Below are 20,347 nucleotides of genomic sequence, written 5' to 3' on the forward strand. Positions count from 1 at the left end.
AGTCATATTAAGGAGTGGACATGGGCCACGGGCATGTATCAGGACCATGGGTGCAAAGAAAGGCAGATACGAGTGTGAAGGTGTGAGAAGACGCCACCTGTGTGACTCACACAAGCAACGCAGCTGCAGGCAGTCAACAGTCGCCATAAAGAAGTTACTCTTTAAGGTAAGAAAAACAATCATGTGAGCAACTCTGATAAGCTTCATGTGCCATGTGGTGCAGGTATGATGCTTCTGGTGGCAGTCTACATCACCACTGGCTTCCTGGTGCTGCTTCTACTGGGTGTTGTCTTGTTCTATCTGTGGAGGAGGGTGAGGAGGAGGGCAAGGGATCAAAGACAGTACCAGGAGTTGGTTGCCACCGTGCCCCCAGTCCCAGCATGCACTGCTCCTGTCCTGCTGGTTTCTCAAGGCTCCTGGGTCAAGTCAGTAACATTAAAAAACACCCTATCCAGGTTTTCCATGGTTTGAGACAGCTACAGTGTATTGCATTCGACATCTACTGGAATTTCTCATTCATTCCAATGATGTGGAGTGACAGTTTACGTTTCCTTGGGTGTGTTCTGAAGGCCCGTTGAGATCCCATTCAAGTTGCCTCCTCTCTTCAAAACTTGGACCAAACTGGAAACTGAGGAGGGTGAGGAGAAAGTGGATGTGATGCAGACGGACGTTGTAACCCACAGAGGTTCTCTGTCAATACAAAGTATGTCACTCCTGCTTTTATTTGTATGAGATGTCCCCCGCAGGTGTTAATTTTCAGTGTCCCATGAGGTTGGCACCCGGTGGGGACGGTGCTTGCCGGCCTGTATTCCAGCCCTGCTCTGAGCGAGGTGGTGGCGCCCCCGCCTGGCATGGCCACACGCCTCTGCTTCTCGGTGGAGTATCGTCACAGCAGCGAGCAGCTGTCGGTCTCCTTGATCCGCCTGGGTAACCTCCCCCCTCGTTTTCATGGAAACGTCACCTTTGTTCAGCTCCGTCTGCTCCCAGACGACCGGAGGCCCCGCCAGGCCAAGGCCAGGTGCACCGGGCCTGACCCGGAGTTCAACGACTGCTTCTTATTCCAGGTGAGGACGCAAAGATTCAACATCGGCGTTGATGCAAACTTCACGTACAGCCCACCTGCAGGTGTCAGGGACACGTGTGACCCACAGCATCTTACGTGTGTGCGTGCTGAGTGTGTCACATGACCGCAAACGCCACGTCGTGGGCAGGGTTCTGTTCCCCCTGCAGGGAGAACTGGGCCAGGCTGGCCGGGTCCTCTGGATGGACCTTGAGACTGAAGACCACCATCACGTACGTACAGAGGTGGCACTTCACATTCGGTACTGCTATCAGTCACGTCTCAGCTCACATCCATCGTATCTCCTATTCCAGTTCTTCTCATCGTACATCTCATCTCAAAAGATGTCATCACATTTCTTAGCATCTCACCTCCATGCATCATTCCTCACATCTTCTCATCTTATCTCAATCTAACTCATCCATTTAATTTCCTATAGCATCTTACCTCATCACATTGCATCTCACATCTCACATCACATCTCATCTATCTCAGGACATTCTTATCATTCATATCATCTCAATTTCCATTTCCTTCTGTTCGGTTCCTGTTCTCACCAATCTCATCCCATCTCACCATCTCATCAAATAGTATCTATTCTCATTACATCTCATCTCCCTGCATACCTCTTCCATGGCATTTCATATCGTAGCCTATTTCTTCTCATTGTATACCCTATCTCATCACAATGTGTTCTCATTGCATTTCTCATCTTATTATCTTACATCTGACCTCACCTCATCACATTTTGCGTCATCTCTCTCACTGATTTGTCCCTCCCATTGCATCTCTTTTAATGTCACTGAGTATCTCATCACATCTCTCAACCCATCTCATTGCATTGAATCTCACCACACTGCATGAGACCTCATGTTGTCTCATCTCATCTTAAACTATCATGTTGCAGCCTTTCATCTTACCTCATCGCAATGCATCCCCTCTCATCGTATACTTAAGTCTCATATCAATCTCATCTCATCAAAAACCCGATCTCTTGTAATTCCTATCCTTCCAGCTCTTTCTATTGCATTCCTCTTCCTACCAATTTCATCCCTTCACTGTCTTGCACCTCATCTCGCCTTATTGCACTCATCTCTGCCTTATTGTCTCATCTCACTGCATACTTATCTCATCACATCTAACTGCATACTTATCTCATCTCATCTCACTGCATACTTACTGTATGTCATCACATCTCACTGCACACTTATCTCATCGCATCTAAATCCATACTTATCTCATCACATCTCACTGCATACTTGTCTCATCTCAAGTGCATACTTACCTCATCTGACTGCATACTTATCTCATCACATCTCACTGCATACTTACCTCATCTGACTGGATCATCTGACTGCATACTTATCTCATCACATCTCACTGCATACTTATCTCATCTCATCTGACTGCATACTTATCTCATCACATCTCACTGCACACATATCTCATTACATCTAAATCCATACTGATCTCAACACATCTCACTGCATACTTATCTCATCTGACTGCATACCTCCCTCATCTGACTGCATACTTACCTCATCTGACTGCATAGCCCATCATGCCATATCATTGCGTAGCTCCACTCATGCATACTCTGTCTCATCACATTGTTTCTTCTCATTGCATTTGTCATCTCATCAATCTCACGGCCTTGTGTGTAACTTCACCACATTGCATGTTCCCTTCTTATCATTGCGTATGTGATGAGAGCTCATGGCAATGGGATGATGTTGTGCTGTCAGTGTTCGGCGTGGGGGGACATTCTGGTGTCTCTGAGCTACAGTCCGTCTCTCCAGCGCCTGTGGGTGGAGGTGGTGAGGGCTCGAGGACTGCAGCTGCTCACAGACTCAGGTAGGAGGTTGTCCGGCCGTCAGGTGAACCCTTACAATCTGGATCGTCTCTGTGTGTCGCAGGTGTGCGTGTCCAGGTGAGCTTGCAAATACATGCTCGGGTGGTGAAGAGTAAGCGCAGCGGCGTCGTCGAGGCTGACAGCGACCCAGACTTTGACCACAGGATGACCTTCAAGCTGCGGGCCGAGCACGTGGACGAGGCCTGTCTGCAATTTGTGGTGGAGCAGCCTAACGACATCCACTCAGGTGAGGAATGTGTTTAATGACCTCCTCTGGGGAAATTCTGCTTCTACACTTTCTTTCCATATGTTTCCCAGAAGCGTGGATCCCGCTGGGGCTGCTGGTGTTGGGACCCTTCATGTATGCAAGAGGTCCTCAACTGCAGCACTGGATGGACATGGTGGACACGGCACAGCAACCCGTCAAAGCGTGGCACGGACTGGGCAGGGCCACTTGAATCTCTTTGGGAGCTGGATACCAACATGTGTAATCATATACAGTAAATCTGATGAATAAATTCACCAGAAACTTCTTCTTCCTCTAGTACCATAGAATACATGAATCAATTAATCATCGATTAATTACTGCAGCTCTAATACAAAACCTGTTTGTGACTTTTTAAATGTAGTTTTACCATTTTTAGAGCCCTGTCGACATGAAATAACATCTCCAAAATCACAGTTACACTCCTGTGTACTCTTTGTTTAAACCACAATACACAACTGGAAAGCTCAGGCTACAGGATCACTGCAGGGAAGCTAAGCTAATGTCTCATCCATGTAACATTATTGATGACCACAATGCCACATTTGACTTACCTTTAATATTATTTGGACTAATAATAAGCCATCATCAACCATGGCATTGTTTGAAAAAAGGGCGAGCAAGGGTTGACTTACCATAAGTCATATTACATATGCCCTCCGTTAATGTCCAGCAGGGAGCGCGCGTCCTTGTTCTTGACATTCAGCGCAGTCGCATCCGGGAGCGTAGAGTGAGAATGAAGCAGGAAGTCCCGAGTCGTCCACATCGGAAGTCCGCCTAATGGACACTAGCTGCCTTTTTGTTGCTTGTATATAACACAATGAAGATAAATGAAAATACATTACTGGAAGGTCATCAAGTCATCTTGGTGCCGTACAATATTGAGCACGTCCCAAGGTAATATAACATCATATTTATTGAAAAGAGCGGCATTCAGGGGACAGGATCATTAACTTCTACATTGTCGTTTATAGTCGTTAATTATGCAACGAAGTTTGATAGTTTTGCTTTTTTTGGACAGCACGGTCTGTAAGCTCATATCGGTAGAAAAAAACAAGTGAAAAATGCAAATGTTGTGCTATGAAGTATGACAGCTGTCCCTAGAGAAGATGAGATTGTACCTGATTGTTTGTGTTGAGGTATCACGAGTGGATGAAGTCCACGGAGCTGCAGCAGCTGACCGCCTCGGAGCCCCTGACGCTGGAGCAAGAATACGACATGCAACGCAGCTGGAGGGATGACAGTGATAGTCAGTAACAGCCGATCTTTTCATATTGACTGACACTTTGGTGATTGTGATTCCACTTGTTCTAACAATGGTTGCAGTCAGTGCTCAATGGCGCCCTCTGTCATGTTGGGCTATGTATTGGACGGGTGGTACGTCGGTCATGAACGATCGGGTCAAAAGAACTAGTTATTTTTTGGGAAAGGAATGAACGAGGTCACGGCCCCTAAAATACACATTCAGTCTGTTCGGGGGGTCGTAACGCTGGACCGGGAGGGCTGTCATAATACTTCAGATTTCAAGGTACATTATCACATGTTGTTGCGTTGTTGAGTCGGAATGAACGTGGACATGAGGGAACGGACTGACTCGACACGGCACAGGGGGAGAGATCACAGGCTAACGACCAATTGACCGAAATGAACGAATCTTTTTACTGAATGAACTAGAAGGATCCGGGTTACTGAAATGGACGGTTTTGCCCACCACTAGTCTTTGCGGCTTTAGTTGATGGTTTGTGGCATGAGTGTGTACTTCAAGGGCAAGCAGTTCACCCAAGTGAAAGAATCCCATGTGCTTCCTTTCCACTACGAATACCCTACTACCATAGAGATGTGTTTCACTCAACAGCAAAGATGAGGGGGACAACCATCACAGGATTGCAAACGTGTTGTTGTGGTTACAGTATGACATCATAGTTGTACATTAGTGCAGCTAGGGATGCATCAGTGCTGAAGATGGAAATGAAAATATGTTTTTTGGCTATGCTTTTTCCTTGTCTCAAAAATGTTTAGCAAGATCTTGCAAAAATGAGGTTTATCCCGTAAGGCTCAGCTCTTCTAACTATCATCATTCCGTCCCCCAAAGAGTGCACTTTTATCATCTTGGACAAGCGGCAATGGGCGGACCCCAGCGTTGAGGAGGAGCGATGCATGATAGGAGATGTTAACATCTTCCTGACCAACCCGCTGGACCTGTCCCTTGGTGAGCTGGAGATTATGATAGCAGGTAAGAAAAGCACATGTGACGTCTCCACAACTCTCAGATGTTGACTCTTTTTCCTGGAACCAAACAGAGCCCACCTTCAGAGGCAAAGGCATGGGGAAGGAGGTGACACACATGATGATGCAATTTGGTGAGTTCTTCCATTGCAGGACAATCTCACGTGGGCCAGAGTGAAACGTAGAACTAGAAGCAGCATTTTCCATCTTAAAGGAACAAACTCAGCATGACTTTGCAGCTTCTGAATTGTGTAAAACATATCCAAGATAGCAAATAATGCACTTCAATGGATGCTTTTCACAAATAGGATTTTTTTAGATCATTCTGTTTATGACATAAATGAGGGATTGTGGATTTTTTTGGGCTTCTAAATTAAACATTTTGTGAGCGTACCTAAATCTTTTTTTTCTCGCTTTATGTTTGTATTTTTCGATTTATATACTGTACATTATACGCCAATATGTGGTGAGGAAGTAAGTACACACCTAAAGGAGCATGACTGAAAGCACCTTCTTTTCCACCAGGGGTCGCCAAACTCAACATCCAAAAGTTTCAAGTGAAAATTGGCCTGGACAACGAGGTCAGCATCGCCATGTTCAAGAAACTGGAGTTCCAAGAGGTATAAAGAAACTTGAAAAATAGACTCTCACCATCTACAGGTCAATGCCAATCAATTGGCATATCTTTGAAAAGTTTATTTATTTCAGTACAGTACCTTCACTACATCCATAAACCTCCTCTTTGGTCTTCCTCTACGCCTCCTACCTGGCAGCATCCTTCTACCAATATATTCACATTCTCTCCTCTGGACAACTATCTCAGGCCTATAACATGTAATGTCCCTCTGCTGTACTCCTTCCTGATCCTATCCATCATGGTCACTCCCAATCAGAACCTCAGCATCCTCATCTCTGCTACCTCCGATTCTGCTTCCTGTCTCTAGACCAAACAACATGGCTGGTCTCACCGCAGTTTTGTATACCTTTCCTTTCATTTTAGCTGAAACTCTTCTATCACACATCATGCCTGACACTTTTCTCCACCCGTTCCATCCTGCCTGGACACACTTCTTCATCTCCTTTTCACAATCTGCATTGTTCTGGACTGTTGACCCCAAGTACTTCAAATATCTCTTCTCCCTGTAACGTCACTCTTCCCTCTCATTCACACACATATACTCCGTCTTGCTGCGGCTAATCTTCATTCCTCTCCTTTCCAGGGCAAACCTCCACTCTTCTAGCATCTCCTTCACCTGTTCCCTACTCTCACTACAAATCCTAATGTCAAATTAGGAATTAGTCAAAATGTCAATGTCTGCAAACATCATAGTCCATGGAGATTCTTGTCTAACCGTGTCTGTTCAACTTGACATCAAATTGACATGAACTTAAAATATTGAAGATCATTCATTGGTTCATTCATGTTCTAGTCATTGCAGGGGAAAGATGTATATTTAGCATGGTGACATGAGGTTAAAGTTAACCATGAGCACTGATAAATATATCAGTTATCATCCTACATATCTTTTATTCCACATCCTTCCCTTTCATCCATTTCATTGGAATAGTCTTTATCTAAGCTAGACTCTAAGGACGGAACATTCCTGAAGTGGTTGAATACATTCATACCTATGGACAATTTGGAGTGGCCAATAACGCTAGCATGTTTTTGGAATGGGGGAGAGAAAACCCACGCATGCACGGGGAGAACATGCAAACTCCACACAGAGATGGCCAAGCAGAGAATCCAACTCGGGTCTTCCCATCTCCTGACTGTGTGGCCAACATGCTAACCACTCGACCACGGTGCGGCCGAATCAAATCCAATAGCTTCTAAAATGTGAAAATGGTGAAGAAATGAAATGTAAACACTTCCAGAGCCTTGAACTCCTGCCAAGTAATGTGTTATTATGGGATGTCATCTCCTGCAGGTGTCAGTGTGTCAGGTGTTCAAGGAGGTGACTTTGGAGATGATGGTGGATGAGTGTGTTCGGACGAAACTGCTCAACTGTACCAGCCACATGAAGGAGCGGGACTACAGATTGAGCCGTAGCAGGGGAACTGTGATGTCCCAGACTTAAAGGTAGGAGGTGGGGGGTGCAAATGGACCAATGGGGAAGAGAGTGGTGGCCAAAGGCATTTGTTTCCCTGGAAGTGAAGCATTGGCATGTCGGCACGAGCCACTTATGAGTGGAGGCAAAGTCAATCATCAGCTTTTATTGTTCCATCCAGACGATCCGATTACAATGTTTTCCTCTCCACCAGAAGGACATGAATGTCACCCAGAGGAGATCATCTCAACCCTCAGCATTGAAAAAGACAAAGAGGCGTTTAAAATCAAGCGGTTGTACAAAGAGCAACAATTCCATAGGAAGTGAAGATGCCCCCCCCCATCCTGGATGACCAGAACATTTCTTTGAAAAAACACATGGCACGCACGTTTAGCTTTTGGATGCTTGCGTGGATTCCAGGAGGTCCTTGGCCGCAGCGGACAGGTCGTAGAGCAGCTGTGTGACCATGCCCTCCTTCTCTTGGGCCCAGGACAGGCCATGGTCCACTGCGAGGTTGAAGGCCACACACACCTCCTCCTGACGCAGGTCCAGCAGGCGGCAGATGGCGGTGGCACTGGCCAGTCCGAGCAGCAGCAGTAGGAAGAGGAGCTTGAGGACAGACCACCGAGGTTTGGCGGCCGCTTCTGCCACCATCTTTTTGTCTGGCGCAAACCAGGTGTGTCAGCACGTGGACTCATCATGGACCTCCTAGCATGTCGGAATAAGACAACTCACCAACAGCCTGTCCGTTCTTCTTCTTGATCTTCTTCTCTTCACTCCTCTTCTGTTGCTCCTGGACGGCGGTGGCGGCGGCGGCGGCGGACATCTGAGCTTTATACTCCTTCCTCCTCTTCTCCTTCTCCTCTGCCTTCTGCCGCTTGCGAGCTTCCTTCTCCCTAGCCTCCCTCTCCCTTTGCTTAGCCTCCTTCTTCTTCTCCAGCTCTGATGGGAAGTGGTGTCATCACAAAGAAATAAACAGACGGGTGTGAGCAGGCAACTCTTGGCTCTTTTTGTGAACAGGAAGTTCACAGCCACATGACAGGTTCATCGGTTCTCATGCATAGCCTGTATTGGTACATTTGCATGGAATCCCTGGTTACCAACCTTTTTCCCTCAAAAGGCGCTTTTCCCGTGCACGCTCGGCCTCCTCCTGAAGCGTCTGCATGTGTTTCAGGACCTGCCAGCAAATCCATGGTTACTAAACCGTTGCTAGTGTGCAACCAGGCTGGTTCTTACCCTGCCGGCACACTGTTTGCACTGCTTCTCATCCAGACAATCCCCCGCCGCTTTAGCCAGGCTGACCTCCAGAGGGTTGTCCTTCAGGTCCAACCACTTCAGACTCTTGAGAACAAAAGAAAAAGGCATAAACAATCCCTGGCCGTTTTGGGGCTGGCATCACGTGACACTTGTTACGGACCCGCAGCTGACAGAAGCTAACAGGCAGGATGCTCAGCTTGTTGTTGTACAAGTCCAGGTGCTGAAGGTTGACCAGGCTGCCCAGGTCATCCGGTAAACAGGTCAGCTGGTTTTTACTCAGGTCCAGTTTCATCAAGTGGGTCAGGTTGCAGAACTCTGACTTTGTGGAAAGACAACACTGAAAGTTTAGTTTGTGAGCAGAACGTCAAATAAAAACAGCAACGGTTGGCATAAGCACTGGCCAATGCCATTCGCGGTGAAATCACACAACACTCGGCTTATACAACACTGATCATACTCATTTCATAAACACCGCAACTAACAATTTTTTTCTTAATGACTTCAATTGCTGCAATATTGGGTTAGCAGATGGCCCACATCAATGGTTTGGTCCACAACATATCAGAAAAGAGCCAGAACGCTGATGTGTGAATATTTCCAAGATGGTAGCTCTGCTTTCATGGTTGACTAACTAATTGTACAGTATACACACCTGATGAATCCTAAGAGCAGTGTACAAATAGCTAGAATGTAGCTTTAGCACATCTGGATCTTAATGAGGTTTTAAGTAGACCTACAATCTGAAAAAAGCAAGAAGGGGAAGTGTGGAAAAAAGCAGTAAGTAAAGTAATTTTGAAAAGAACAGTTCAAGTGAAATAGGCTGTTTATCAGCAAAAGTTGAAGACAGTGGCTCCAAAAATGACCAAAAACGATCCAAAGCAGAAGAACAAAATGTCTGAGTAGGACTCAGTAATGAGTAGCTCCAGCATTCTTGTTCATCACTTGAAACATGGCTTTGGGCATGCTTGATGCCAGTGTTTCCAGGAGGCTACTGGGAACATTGGTCTAAGTGATGAACTTTAGATCAGGTGAAAAACAACATTTCACTTCATTGATTGATTTATTCATTCATTCATTCATTCATTCATTCATTTTCTATGCCGCTTATCCTCACAAGGGTCGCGGGCTGGAGCCTATCCCAGCTGTCTTCAGGCAAGAGGGGGGTACACCCCTGGACTGGTGGCCAGCCAATGGCAGGGCACATATACAGGGCTTAAAGTATTCCGGCACCATGCCGGATCTCCGGGCATTTCAATATGACCAATGAGAAAAAAAAACACAAACACATTGCAGCCATTTCATAGGCCTCTGAATGCAGCTATTGCCAAGCCCCTCCCTCTCAAACTGCTATTGTCTAATCCTACGATTATGCTGTGTTCAAGATAAATTGGGGAAATCTGAAAAACTGGAGGCTAAATTTAGGAAGCCAGGGGAAGATGTCTTTGTAGACAAAAACAAGTGGTGCTGGGCTTGGATGGAGGAAAAGGGAGGAGATGGCGAACCATTCGGGTGTGCCAGAAGTTAGGGGGATCAGGAGTATGTTTTTGGGTGCTGGGCTCCAAGAAGCTAGTGAATGCGATAGGGGTGGGGCTCAACCCCAATTCACAATTATATTTCATTCGTTTTTGGTTCAGCCACCCATCGGGCTATGGCTGTTATTATTATTTTTTTCCTCACAGGTTCGTTGGTGGGTTGGTCAATTTATTCCTAGTTAATATTACTATTATTTGTATTTTTTATTTAATTAATTTAAATAATTGTTAGAATTTTTTCAAAATAATGTTACTCGAATACAAGTACAAAAATGGGTTGCATTGCACACCACTAGAATGCCACCAATGGCAACAAAGTACTCCGGACATAAAGTCCTGGCCAAGCCGGTTGCCAGGACCAACTGCTACATCTGATGCAGCGGCTCTGAAGTTTCATCATGTTCATTGCTGAACATGGTTCATCTTTCACAACCGCTCGTCGGTCTGTGCAAAAAAATTTCTGTGGACAAAAATCTTTATTATTATATTTTTCTTTTGGAGCTGACGTATTTTATAAGCACATTGCTTAAATATACATCGGCTCCACCCTCGCTCTTTGGGGGAAAAAAAGTTCAGGCTCAGGATTTTTAAATTTTTTACTTTAATCCCTGCATATAGACAAAAAAAATAAGTAGGCTAACTTATTTTAACACCGTGAAAATCTATTTTATGGTGTTAACAAATGTCTGATCATCAAACAGCCACATCTGGCGCCCGAACCATAGGTTCCCTATGCTAAAGTCATTTTCAAGAATTATTTAAGGTTGGAATCTTAAATAAAATGAAAAAAATGTTTTTGCACTTACAGGCAGCGATGTCAGATTGTTGCAGGACAAGTCCAGAAAAGTAGCTTTGGGGAAAGCAGCCTGTTGGCAAGGAATATCGTAAATGAGTGTTACATAAAGCAAAGCTGTAATATGAGATAAGGTAATACACCTTACATGCTAGTAAAGAAACATTAGGGATGATTTCACCTTACATGCTAGTAAACAAACATTAGGAATGATTTCACCTTACATGCCAGTAAACAAACATTAGGAATGATTTCACCTTACATGCTAGTAAACAAACATTAGGAATGATTTTCAACTTACATGCTAGTAAACAAACATTAGGAATGATTTCACCTTACATGCTAGTAAACAAACATTAGGAATGATTTCACCTTACATGCTAGTAAACAAACATTAGGAATGATTTTCAACTTACATGCTAGTGAACAAACTTTAGGAATGATTTTCATCTTACATGCTAGTAAACAAACATTAGGAATGACTTTCACGTCCAAAGCGACCCACCAGCTCCTTCACGGGCACCTCGCTGAGGTTGCACAGGCTGAGGTCCATTTCATTGTCGGTGAGTTTATCTTTTAATTGTCCTTTGCTGCTTTTACTCATCCTGTGTTCTCTGCAAACAAGCAAACTCTTTTCAAGCAGCGATGTTTAGCTTATTTTTGCAGCAAACCGTTCGATGAGCTCACCTGTTTTTTCGTGTCGTGGAGGAGAAGAAAAGAAATCCTGCGTGTTAATGTATGTAAATTTTATTTTATTAAAAAAAACGGCAGTTAAAGGCTGCTAGTTGATTATCTTGGTGCAACTCTGACGGCTGAGTGAAAATCCACGTCACTGATGGAGCACCGAGTGGAGGCGTTGGAGTGAGCAGCGCCCCCGGTTGTCTCGGCGGACTACCTACAGTCAAAGTAAGAATGAGCGATTGAACAAAATGGTTGGAATAACATACAAATTCTTATGAGACCTGTAGAAAAAGAACTTCTACCAAATCTCTGTAAATAATTTTATGAACAATGTTTGACTTGATTGCCTTCATAGAGCGCAGTTACTGAAGGATAAAAAGCGGCATTACTGATTGATTTATTCACTTAAGTTACATATACATGTGGATTTTAGAGAAACTGATTTTATTGATGTTTGAGGAGTCATATATTTACTATATTAACTAAGTGCCGCAATTGAAGACAAGTAGGTTATAGAAATAATGCTTCATTATATTTATTGAGCAGAGAGGCAGTAAGAAACTACACTCTGTTAACATAATATTGTATTTTTTGTACATTAACGTACATTTGATAATATATGAATCATCATCACTCACACACGGAAAAAATCATTAATTACTTATTTCTTTTTTAATGACTCTTGGGGCCCCCTAGTGGTCAAAGGGCCCTAAGCAGGTGCTTAGTTTGCTCTGAAGCAGGTAAAAGGTCAGGCATAGAATAAGCTCACAGATGAAAAATTTCATCCCCAACACATAACAAGATAAATACTACTTTTTTCAGGTGCTGCACTGTTAAAATGATGTCTTATTATGATTATTTATTAAATTTTTTGTATTTATTATTTGGTATTTATTACTGTAAAAGGGAGAAGGCATGACAACGGCTAACCAACACAAGCTATCTAGCTAGCTAAGCTATCTTATTCCACTTATTCATCCTGATTGCTCTTCCAAAGGAAACATATAATAGCCAAAAACAAAGATGCAGCCATAATGTAGAAGATGAAAAAGATTCTGTTCATTTGAAGGGTGACTCTTGTCCAGTAGCCTGACTTCTTGCCCTCGTCCGTCCTCTTCCCAAGAAGCAGCGTTAGCGCGTTCATCACCTCCCTCGTCTCCTCTGAGAGCTGTTCCACAGTCCAGGACTGTGTCCGTCCAGCATCCTGCAGAGATTGCAGCTGGTTATTGTGATTATTTGAAGCCTCATGATTCTGGAAGGTAATCAAAACCTTCATCGGTTCAGGTTGACGTTCATCAGCAGGACAATGTGTTTCTGTCTTATTGTCCTCTGCAAAGAAAGAAGAGATGTCTATGTATCACAGCCTCCACTCTTTCTCCAAGACTTTGCCACATCTCTGTGGAATTTTTGTCTTGTGACCCACCTCCTTCACAGTCAGCCCATCTGTCAGCATCCTCAGCCAAGCTCTGGTGTCGGCCGGCCTTTGTGTCTTCACCGCATCCATCTTTCTCCATCAAGTACATGGCCAAGATGGTCTCCAGTAGGCTGAGCAGCATCAGAGCAAAGATGCCAATGCAGTAGACAGCTGAGGACAGCAGGAGATGGCATCCATGAGGGCAAACCAGTCAGTGAGTGTGTTCCCCAAATCATTTCTGACTGTTTCACCTATGAGAGGAATCCTGTTGGATGAGCACGGCAGGATGTCGTTGAGAATGAGCTGCATGACCGTAACGGCCAACAGGATGGTGATCTTGAAGCTCAGCTTTTCACCTGCGGTGTCCGAGATCAGGAAGGAGGCCAAATCCAGACCCAGGAAGAAGAGGACGGGTAGCAGGAAGTTGATGATGTAGAGTACCGGTCTCCTCTTCATGGTGATCTGGACACGTAGCAGCACATCATGACTTGATGACTACGGAGCATGCTCCTTCAATAAAAAGGTCCTCACGGTGTAAACAATCATGTCCTGCTCCATGCCAAACACGCTGACGGTCTTGTTGGCCACGGTCATGTCCATGAAGAGCCACTCGTACTGCGTGTGCATCACCTCTCTGGACCACCTGGTGGCCTCTGCCGAGCCAAGCGAGTGAAGCAGCCGGATCTCCTGGGCTGAGACAGGAAGTCAAGGTGTGAGGTTTTAATCGGGGGGGTGGGGGGGTAGCTTGAGAGAAGTGCTCACCGGGGTGGACCACAGACTTGAAGGAGAGTTTGCAGCTCTGATGGTCAAAGGGGAACTGGTAGATGTGCATCCTGCAGGTACTGAGCAGCACCTGATCGTTCTGGACCTGGACCCGGCCTCCGCTGGTGATAGTAAGGTGTGGACTCGGGGGTGCCTTGTCCTTCTCAATCCTGTGTGGTTACGACACACCATAGATGTCTGCGATCAGGAAGCTTGGTGACATGTCCTTAGAATGTTTTGTCTCAGAAAGAACCCAAACTGTTCTTTTGGTCACATCTGAACGCTGGGTTGCACCAAACATGCAGACAGAGATGAGTCCTGGTTCACTAGAGCTGAAATGTAAATGCCACACGGCCTTCAATGACAACGTACACAAACCACACATATGGAGGAGAAAACCTACTCCCTCCCTCGCAGGTTTGTGTGTATGTTCATGTGTTCATGTGTATGTTCTAGGGCTGTCAAAGTTAACGCGTTAATGATGCGTTAACGGAAATTCCCTTTAACTGCAAAGTTTTTGATGCACAATTAACGTGTGCTCCTCCCGTTTGACCCTCGGCCCCAACTGTAGTTTGGTTGAAGCACGTTAACTCTGTAGCCACAACCTGGAACAAATATTGATGGGAAATGGAGAAAGAAAAGAGTATTTAGATTGGTAACTCCTGGCAGATGACTCTTGTAGCAAGACCAAAGTTATTTGTATCTACTGTCGCTGTGTTTGACTTATCACGGATTACATGGCCTGCCAGAGACTGGAGCAGTGCAGGTATTGTTTTTATTGTCATATACAGTGCTACCTTGGCATAAGTGCTTTTCACATTTTTACATCTCTCTGATGATTTTTGCATTGAACTGCTAGCTAAATTGCTATTGACGACAGGCTGTCAATAGGAAATAGACTTCTTCAAGGGGACCTATGATGCTTTCTTTACTTTTCTGACTTGTTTTTAACGAGTATCCAGCTCATCCCTACTTAGGACACTGAGAAATGAAATTGTTATTTACTGCTTGCTCTTCTGACTCTCCCACATGACCAAGTCACGTTGAAAAGGCATCGGGCTTCAGTAACAGTCTGATGCTTCACTCAAGGCCCCTTTTTTTTTTCTGACTGATCAGGAATCTGACTCCAACCACTTCTGCCTGATGTTTGCCTCCTCAGGCAAGTTAGCGTTCCCTCAAACCTGAACAAAATTTCTTGGAAGCCATTTCTCCATGTTTATACTGTGAAATCTTTGACAAAACAGCAGAGCAGGGAGGAGGGCAAGCCTTTTGCTTGTACCTGGGCATGCCCATAAAAGGAAGTCCGTTTCACTGTGATGTCACAGAGAGCCAGTGTTAGAAAAAACTCTGAAAGCATTCAAGCCATCCCAAATGTCTTTCGGGGCTCACTTCCAAATGTCCAAACCTCATCGTCTGACATGTTGGCATGATTTAACGCCAGAATACAACATTCTAACTACATTTATATGTCAGAAAGGGGAAAAGCATCATAGGTCCCCTTTGAGTAAAAATGCCATTTACCTTAAATGTCTGTGAGCACAACCCTCATTGCTCAGACGTGTGTGCTATTGTTTAGCTTGATTGACATATTCACTTCATTTGGAGCTCTTAATACATGCAGATATATACCTATCATCATTTATCTTTCTATTCACTAAATAGAGTAAAAATGGGCATATTTCAGATAATTGTTGATATGATTAATCATGATTAATTACTTCAAAACTGTGATTAATCTGGTTTAAGTTATGGTCAAAAATGTTTCCTGACATGACAAAGCTATTATTTGTAAAAATCGGTCATCATGGCATGGCATTTTAAAGGATTGCATCATCATGTCCTAATATGTTGTGTACGTTTCATAATGGTGTTTTTGTAGTTTAATGGGGTGGTTTCGGTGACTCAGCTCTTGCTATAGTTTGAAAGGCTAAAAGTCCTACGGCCAGCACTCCCCCAAACGCATCATGGGCAGCCATGGTGCACAGCTGTGCTAATCAGCCGGTCTTTTTAAATGGCACATTAGCTCCCTTTATCCGTGCGTCACCTCTGCTGTCTCAATAGGCTTAGTGGAGGACCAACAACCGTTGCACTTATGCACTTTTACTTGGTCTAATTGGGAGTTGGCGTTTGATTTAAAGTTTTGCGTTGTTGGGGTTTTGCTTTTGCTGGTATTAGTTTGTTGTGTTTTTTTGTGTTTTTTTTTATTTCCATCCCCTCTCCCAATTAGGGCCAAGTGGTGTTCAGTGTTTTAATGTGTCTAGCCTTTTTTATCTTTGGTAGCTAATAAAATCACTGTATTTTAAATTTCTCGTTTGTAAAATAAAAGTGTATTGTATTTGCCAACTAGTACTCCCTGGTCGTTTTATTCCTTTATTATTTAGTCCTTTATTCCAGATTTTCCTGCTTACTGTGTAATAGGACATCCTCTGTGGGACTCGCAGACCAGTGGGCCTTTAGCCCTGCGGTCGCTGGCTGCTCTGTTACAGTAGCAAATAGCGTAGGTTGTTGCCAACTATCGGGTTTTCATGAGAAGTGCCAGTGTGAACACTAAGTAAATGCACAAAGTATCTTTTTCGCAGAGTAGCAAAGTGCACCAGTGAATGCAGCCTTAAAGCGTTTCTTTGCTCTTACATCTCCTCGATGGTGAGATCTGGTTTCCATAGGACCTCAGTGGGAAGATGGACACTCTGAATTCCACAAAAGTCCTCCGGTTGCCAGGAGATATGATCATTCTGCCAGCTCTGTGACGGAAGTACACAAAACGTCAAAACATCATCTTTCAACTTGACAGGACCATTTGAGTGAGAGTAAAAAATGGTTTAGGTGACCGTGAAAATCCAAACGTAAGGAAGGAAGGTCTGGTCAATCTCTCTCTGGAAAACAGAAAACATGAAAAACATTTGCCATTGTTGATTTGAGTGTGTGAATGTAATGAAACATGAATGTGTTTTCTTTACTCCATTATTTCTGGCCAGTGACCATATGCTGATCCAAGATTTTTGCACATGATGGAACGTGAGTATGATATCAAAGCATAAATAAAAGCTGTCACTGCTCATGAAAGCCTCCTGCCGCAGAGTTTCACCACAAAATCATTTAAAGGCTTTCCATCCGATTTAGTATGTGGTCTTAAATACACTCTGGGATGGATTTCTACATCAGCCTTGCCAACAAACCAATACTGTACTGTACATTTGAAATATCCCCTTTTCTTGGTTAAAGGCTGCTGAAAAACACCAGCAAACATATGAAGTTTATGCTATATGATAACACTGTCTAATTGCATTACCTGATTGAATTCTTCAGATTGTTTTTCTCATTATTTGATTTTTTTTTCAATTGTACTCATACTGTATATTATTAATGCACTTACAGCCACAAGTCGGATTGGGCCACACTATTTTAATTGTATTATTTTTCCACCTATTTCAGGATTTTTATTTCATTTCAAATGAGCATTTTAAAAATGTGTTCATATATGATTTATTTAGATTTTATTAGAATAATGTGTTAACTAGCGTGATTAATTTGAAAATCTTGACGCATTTAAGAACTAATAACTCCGTTGAATCATCCTGGCCTGCCTTACAATTCATATGTGGCCCATATTTTATGGGTGATCTTTGGCGACACCTGGAGGACGCAAAAGATTGTAAAAGAGCAAACTGGACGCGTTTGTTTCGGAATACGTGCTTTTGGAAGTGACGTCCAACTTTTAGTGATAGTTTTAGGAGTATAGAATGCAGTGTTTTGTTTCATAAAGCATCGTTAGCATAGCTAGTTGTGTTTAACTCTTCAAAACACCTGTGACCTGGTCGACATGTAGATACCTGTGTATATCATCTCTGATTTGTATGACCCTGTTTTTGCACTTTATCTGGCATGATCTGCACTTGTTTTGGTCTGCTGCCCCCTGTTGTCTCTTTTCTGTCCTGCTGTGAACTTCTGCCTTGCTCTCCTGGTCTGCACACCTGTTGCCCATCAGCCATTAGGCCTTCTTATACCACTCCATTTCCATTATTCCCCTGTCAGATTGTTTGCCTTGTCATGCCTCGTCCTGCCTGCCCATCAACGCTTCTTTTTCTCACCTGACCTTTTGTATCTCTGCCTAGTAACTCATATCTTCGCTGCCTACTGTCTGTAATTAGTTGAGCCACTTTGTACTCTTTTGGAGTACAAAGCAGGATACAGGCAAAGAGCTAGGGTGCACTTTGTAATAGCCCCCCTGGCTGGGTGCCTCTGTGTTGGAGTCATCCCGGTTAAGGAGAGGGTTATCCTGACTGTTTATGCATACGTGCCAAACGGCAGCTTGGCCTTCTTGAGTCCATCAGGGGGCTGCTAGTATCTACGTTCAACTGAGAGACTTCAACCCCAAGGTGGGCAATGACAATATGACCTGGAGGGGCGTGATTGGGAGGATCGACCTGCCTAATCTGAACATGTGCAGTGTGATGTTGTTGGATTTTTGTATGAACCACAGTTTGTCTATAGCAAACACCATGTTAGAACATAAGGATGTCCACAAATGCACCAGGGCACCCTACACACCCAAATGTGTAGTGAGGGTGTGCTGAGAATATCTGTCAACTACCACTGCGGCAGAGCATCACCTGCATCCCTGGGGAGGACGAGGATATCAATTTGGAATAGGCCATATTTCATGCCTCCATTGCTGAGGCCGGCAATTGGCGCTGCGGCCGCAAGGTGGCAAGTTGTGGCGGCAAGCCCCAAAGCCGATGGTGGACACCAGAGGTCAGGGCCGCCGTAAAGATGGTGTCCTATCAACCATGGATATGTATGACTTAGTTTTTTCCAATTTCAGGATTTTGAGGATTTCAAGATTATTTTAAATGTATATATTTTTTAACTAATATTGTATTTGACATTTTTATTGATTATAAAGCCAATTACATGGACGAGAGTTGGTTTAGGCTGCACTATTTAGTAGCATTAGATGAGGATGTTTATTTGATTTCTTATATTTCTATATATATATATATTTTATATAATATATATATTTCTATATATTTTTGGGGATTTTCTTGGTGAACTTCTTTTTGTAGCTTGTTTTTAGGAACCACAATATGAGTACAGGGACTTGAATTTGTACTGTATATAGTTTAAAAATCCTCCATCTAAATTGATACTGTTGATAATTATTATTATCAGTAGAGACACATAAGCAGGTGTAGTATGCTTACCACGTCAAGAATGGCATAAAGGATCACCTCCAAGGAGACCACTGTTGTCGTTCTGTGGTCTTTGACAGGTCGTGTCATAGAGTACAGGCTGTTGTCTGCTGTCAAATTGAGGTGGTCCAACACCTCGTTGTAAGCACACACTTTCTCGGTGGGGACGCCGCCTGTAATGAACAACAACAGGAACAATTTGAACCCAAGTCGGAACCCAAGTGACCACTGAATGAAAGAAGAAAGCATGGCTCCACCAGTGAAAAGCAGCATGAAGAAGAATCCAGGCAGCATCATGATGTATGTCCTCTCACATGCATGTATGGAAGGATCAAATATGGCACAAAAGCAGAAGGGCTGGGCCAAATTTCACTGTAATACCACAAGTCCAGGAAATGCAGTCATGGCGCCAGAAGCTGCTAATTTGTGGGCAGATTCCTTCTCTCCTGTCTGACTGGACACTTTAGCACTCAAATGGCACACCACAATGTCACAGTCAGTCTGTTCTTGGTAAAATATGCTAGGATTATATAAGTGCTTGCTTTCATGGCAAAATGTGCTCCTTTCATTGCAGATTGTAGCACTAGCAAGGCAAAATATTGTGTTGTTTCACAATTTCAAGTCTTCATGGTATTAACATGACTTTTAGCAGCTTGTTTTCAATGTATTGTAATGTTTCTGTGGCAAATATTGTGTTTGTGGCATTTGTTGTTTATTTTCATTCCAAGTATAGCGTTTGTGTTGCCAAATGTAGTGTTTGTGTATTACAATATTGCACATTATTTTCATTGTCAAATTGATTTTCATGGTAAAATATCATGTTATAACAAAGCATATAGTGCTTTTGTGGCCAAATATGATTTTATTGAAGAATGTAGTTCTCTGATTAGCTGAAGACGCAATCTTACTAAACCTTAGCCAATTCTCGTTGCTTATGTGCTCTAAACACAAGCCCACTCTCAAGCACTCTCACTGCACTGCAGGTTCGTTATGAAGCTGGTGATATATTTTTAGGCGGCTTCAGTAACGGGGTGTCGAAAATGGTAACAGCGTTATGCTGACAGTAAAAGTACTTAGTGAGATTACTCGTTACTGAAAAAAGTAACGGCGTTGGTCTGCAACCATCAAATAGTTCACTTGTTTAACTCACATACTATGTCAGCTGCTATTCTTTCCCACAGACGACTGGGAAGTGGAGTAGCAGTCAAAGGTTCCCAATTTTTTGCTGGCTTAGCTTCTTAGCAGTGTTTACATGTACCAACTAC

At 43.6% G+C, this 20,347-nt stretch overlaps 5 protein-coding genes across 13 annotated transcripts in view; 3 read left to right on the forward strand and 2 right to left on the reverse strand.

Annotated features, from left to right (window-relative positions):
- iqcb1 (IQ motif containing B1) overlaps positions 1 to 20,347 on the forward strand; it is a 110,431-nt gene that overhangs the window by 79,831 nt on the left and 10,253 nt on the right. The window lies entirely within an intron of this gene.
- syt15 (synaptotagmin XV) lies at positions 225 to 3,426 on the forward strand. The gene is made up of 7 exons (XM_058067720.2): positions 225 to 425; positions 570 to 703; positions 772 to 1,064; positions 1,126 to 1,293; positions 2,806 to 2,914; positions 2,977 to 3,159; positions 3,231 to 3,426. The coding sequence occupies exons 1-7, from the start codon at positions 226 to 228 to the stop codon at positions 3,368 to 3,370; spliced, it is 1,227 nt and encodes a 408-aa protein (XP_057923703.2). The 5' UTR covers position 225; the 3' UTR covers positions 3,371 to 3,426.
- Positions 3,889 to 9,697, forward strand: nat9 (N-acetyltransferase 9). Of its 4 annotated transcripts, none has more exons than XM_078797484.1 (7): positions 3,891 to 4,074; positions 4,317 to 4,426; positions 5,270 to 5,386; positions 5,478 to 5,537; positions 5,929 to 6,023; positions 7,335 to 7,486; positions 7,669 to 9,697. In XM_078797484.1, exons 1-6 carry the CDS (start codon positions 3,998 to 4,000, stop codon positions 7,482 to 7,484), a joined length of 609 nt encoding a protein of 202 aa, XP_078653610.1. In that variant the 5' UTR covers positions 3,891 to 3,997; the 3' UTR covers positions 7,485 to 7,486; positions 7,669 to 9,697. The 4 variants fall into 4 exon arrangements, with proteins under 4 accessions (XP_078653613.1, XP_078653610.1, XP_057923063.2 ...); XM_058067080.2 differs by having other exon boundaries at positions 3,892 to 4,074; positions 5,270 to 5,410; positions 7,672 to 9,643; XM_058067079.2 differs by having other exon boundaries at positions 3,893 to 4,074; positions 5,270 to 5,410; positions 7,669 to 9,634.
- On the reverse strand, positions 7,606 to 11,899 carry lrrc59 (leucine rich repeat containing 59). 4 transcript variants are annotated; one of them, XM_058067077.2, is made up of 8 exons: positions 11,724 to 11,898; positions 11,542 to 11,650; positions 11,050 to 11,109; positions 8,872 to 9,030; positions 8,691 to 8,795; positions 8,559 to 8,631; positions 8,190 to 8,396; positions 7,606 to 8,116 (listed from the first exon to the last, which is right to left on the reverse strand). In XM_058067077.2, the coding sequence occupies exons 2-8, from the start codon at positions 11,638 to 11,640 to the stop codon at positions 7,845 to 7,847; spliced, it is 975 nt and encodes a 324-aa protein (XP_057923060.2). In that variant the 5' UTR covers positions 11,641 to 11,650; positions 11,724 to 11,898; the 3' UTR covers positions 7,606 to 7,844. The 4 variants fall into 4 exon arrangements, with proteins under 4 accessions (XP_057923060.2, XP_078653601.1, XP_057923061.2 ...); XM_078797475.1 differs by lacking the exon at positions 11,542 to 11,650 and having other exon boundaries at positions 8,872 to 9,026; positions 11,724 to 11,899; XM_058067078.2 differs by lacking the exon at positions 11,542 to 11,650.
- Positions 12,605 to 19,551, reverse strand: LOC131125479 (5-hydroxytryptamine receptor 3A). 3 transcript variants are annotated; one of them, XM_078789124.1, is made up of 9 exons: positions 19,340 to 19,551; positions 19,095 to 19,255; positions 16,722 to 16,766; positions 16,525 to 16,634; positions 13,894 to 14,063; positions 13,663 to 13,823; positions 13,383 to 13,593; positions 12,988 to 13,302; positions 12,775 to 12,921 (listed from the first exon to the last, which is right to left on the reverse strand). In XM_078789124.1, exons 1-8 carry the CDS (start codon positions 19,377 to 19,379, stop codon positions 13,037 to 13,039), a joined length of 1,164 nt encoding a protein of 387 aa, XP_078645250.1. In that variant the 5' UTR covers positions 19,380 to 19,551; the 3' UTR covers positions 12,775 to 12,921; positions 12,988 to 13,036. The 3 variants fall into 3 exon arrangements, with proteins under 3 accessions (XP_078645251.1, XP_078645250.1, XP_078645249.1); XM_078789125.1 differs by lacking the exon at positions 19,340 to 19,551 and having other exon boundaries at positions 12,605 to 12,903; positions 13,079 to 13,302; positions 19,095 to 19,334; XM_078789123.1 differs by lacking the exon at positions 19,340 to 19,551 and having other exon boundaries at positions 19,095 to 19,334.

This window comes from Doryrhamphus excisus, linkage group LG2, assembly GCF_037039965.1.
Source record: "Doryrhamphus excisus strain RoL-2023G ecotype Guam linkage group LG2, RoL_Dexc_Guam_v1.1, whole genome shotgun sequence".
NCBI lineage: Eukaryota > Metazoa > Chordata > Actinopteri > Syngnathiformes > Syngnathidae > Doryrhamphus > Doryrhamphus excisus.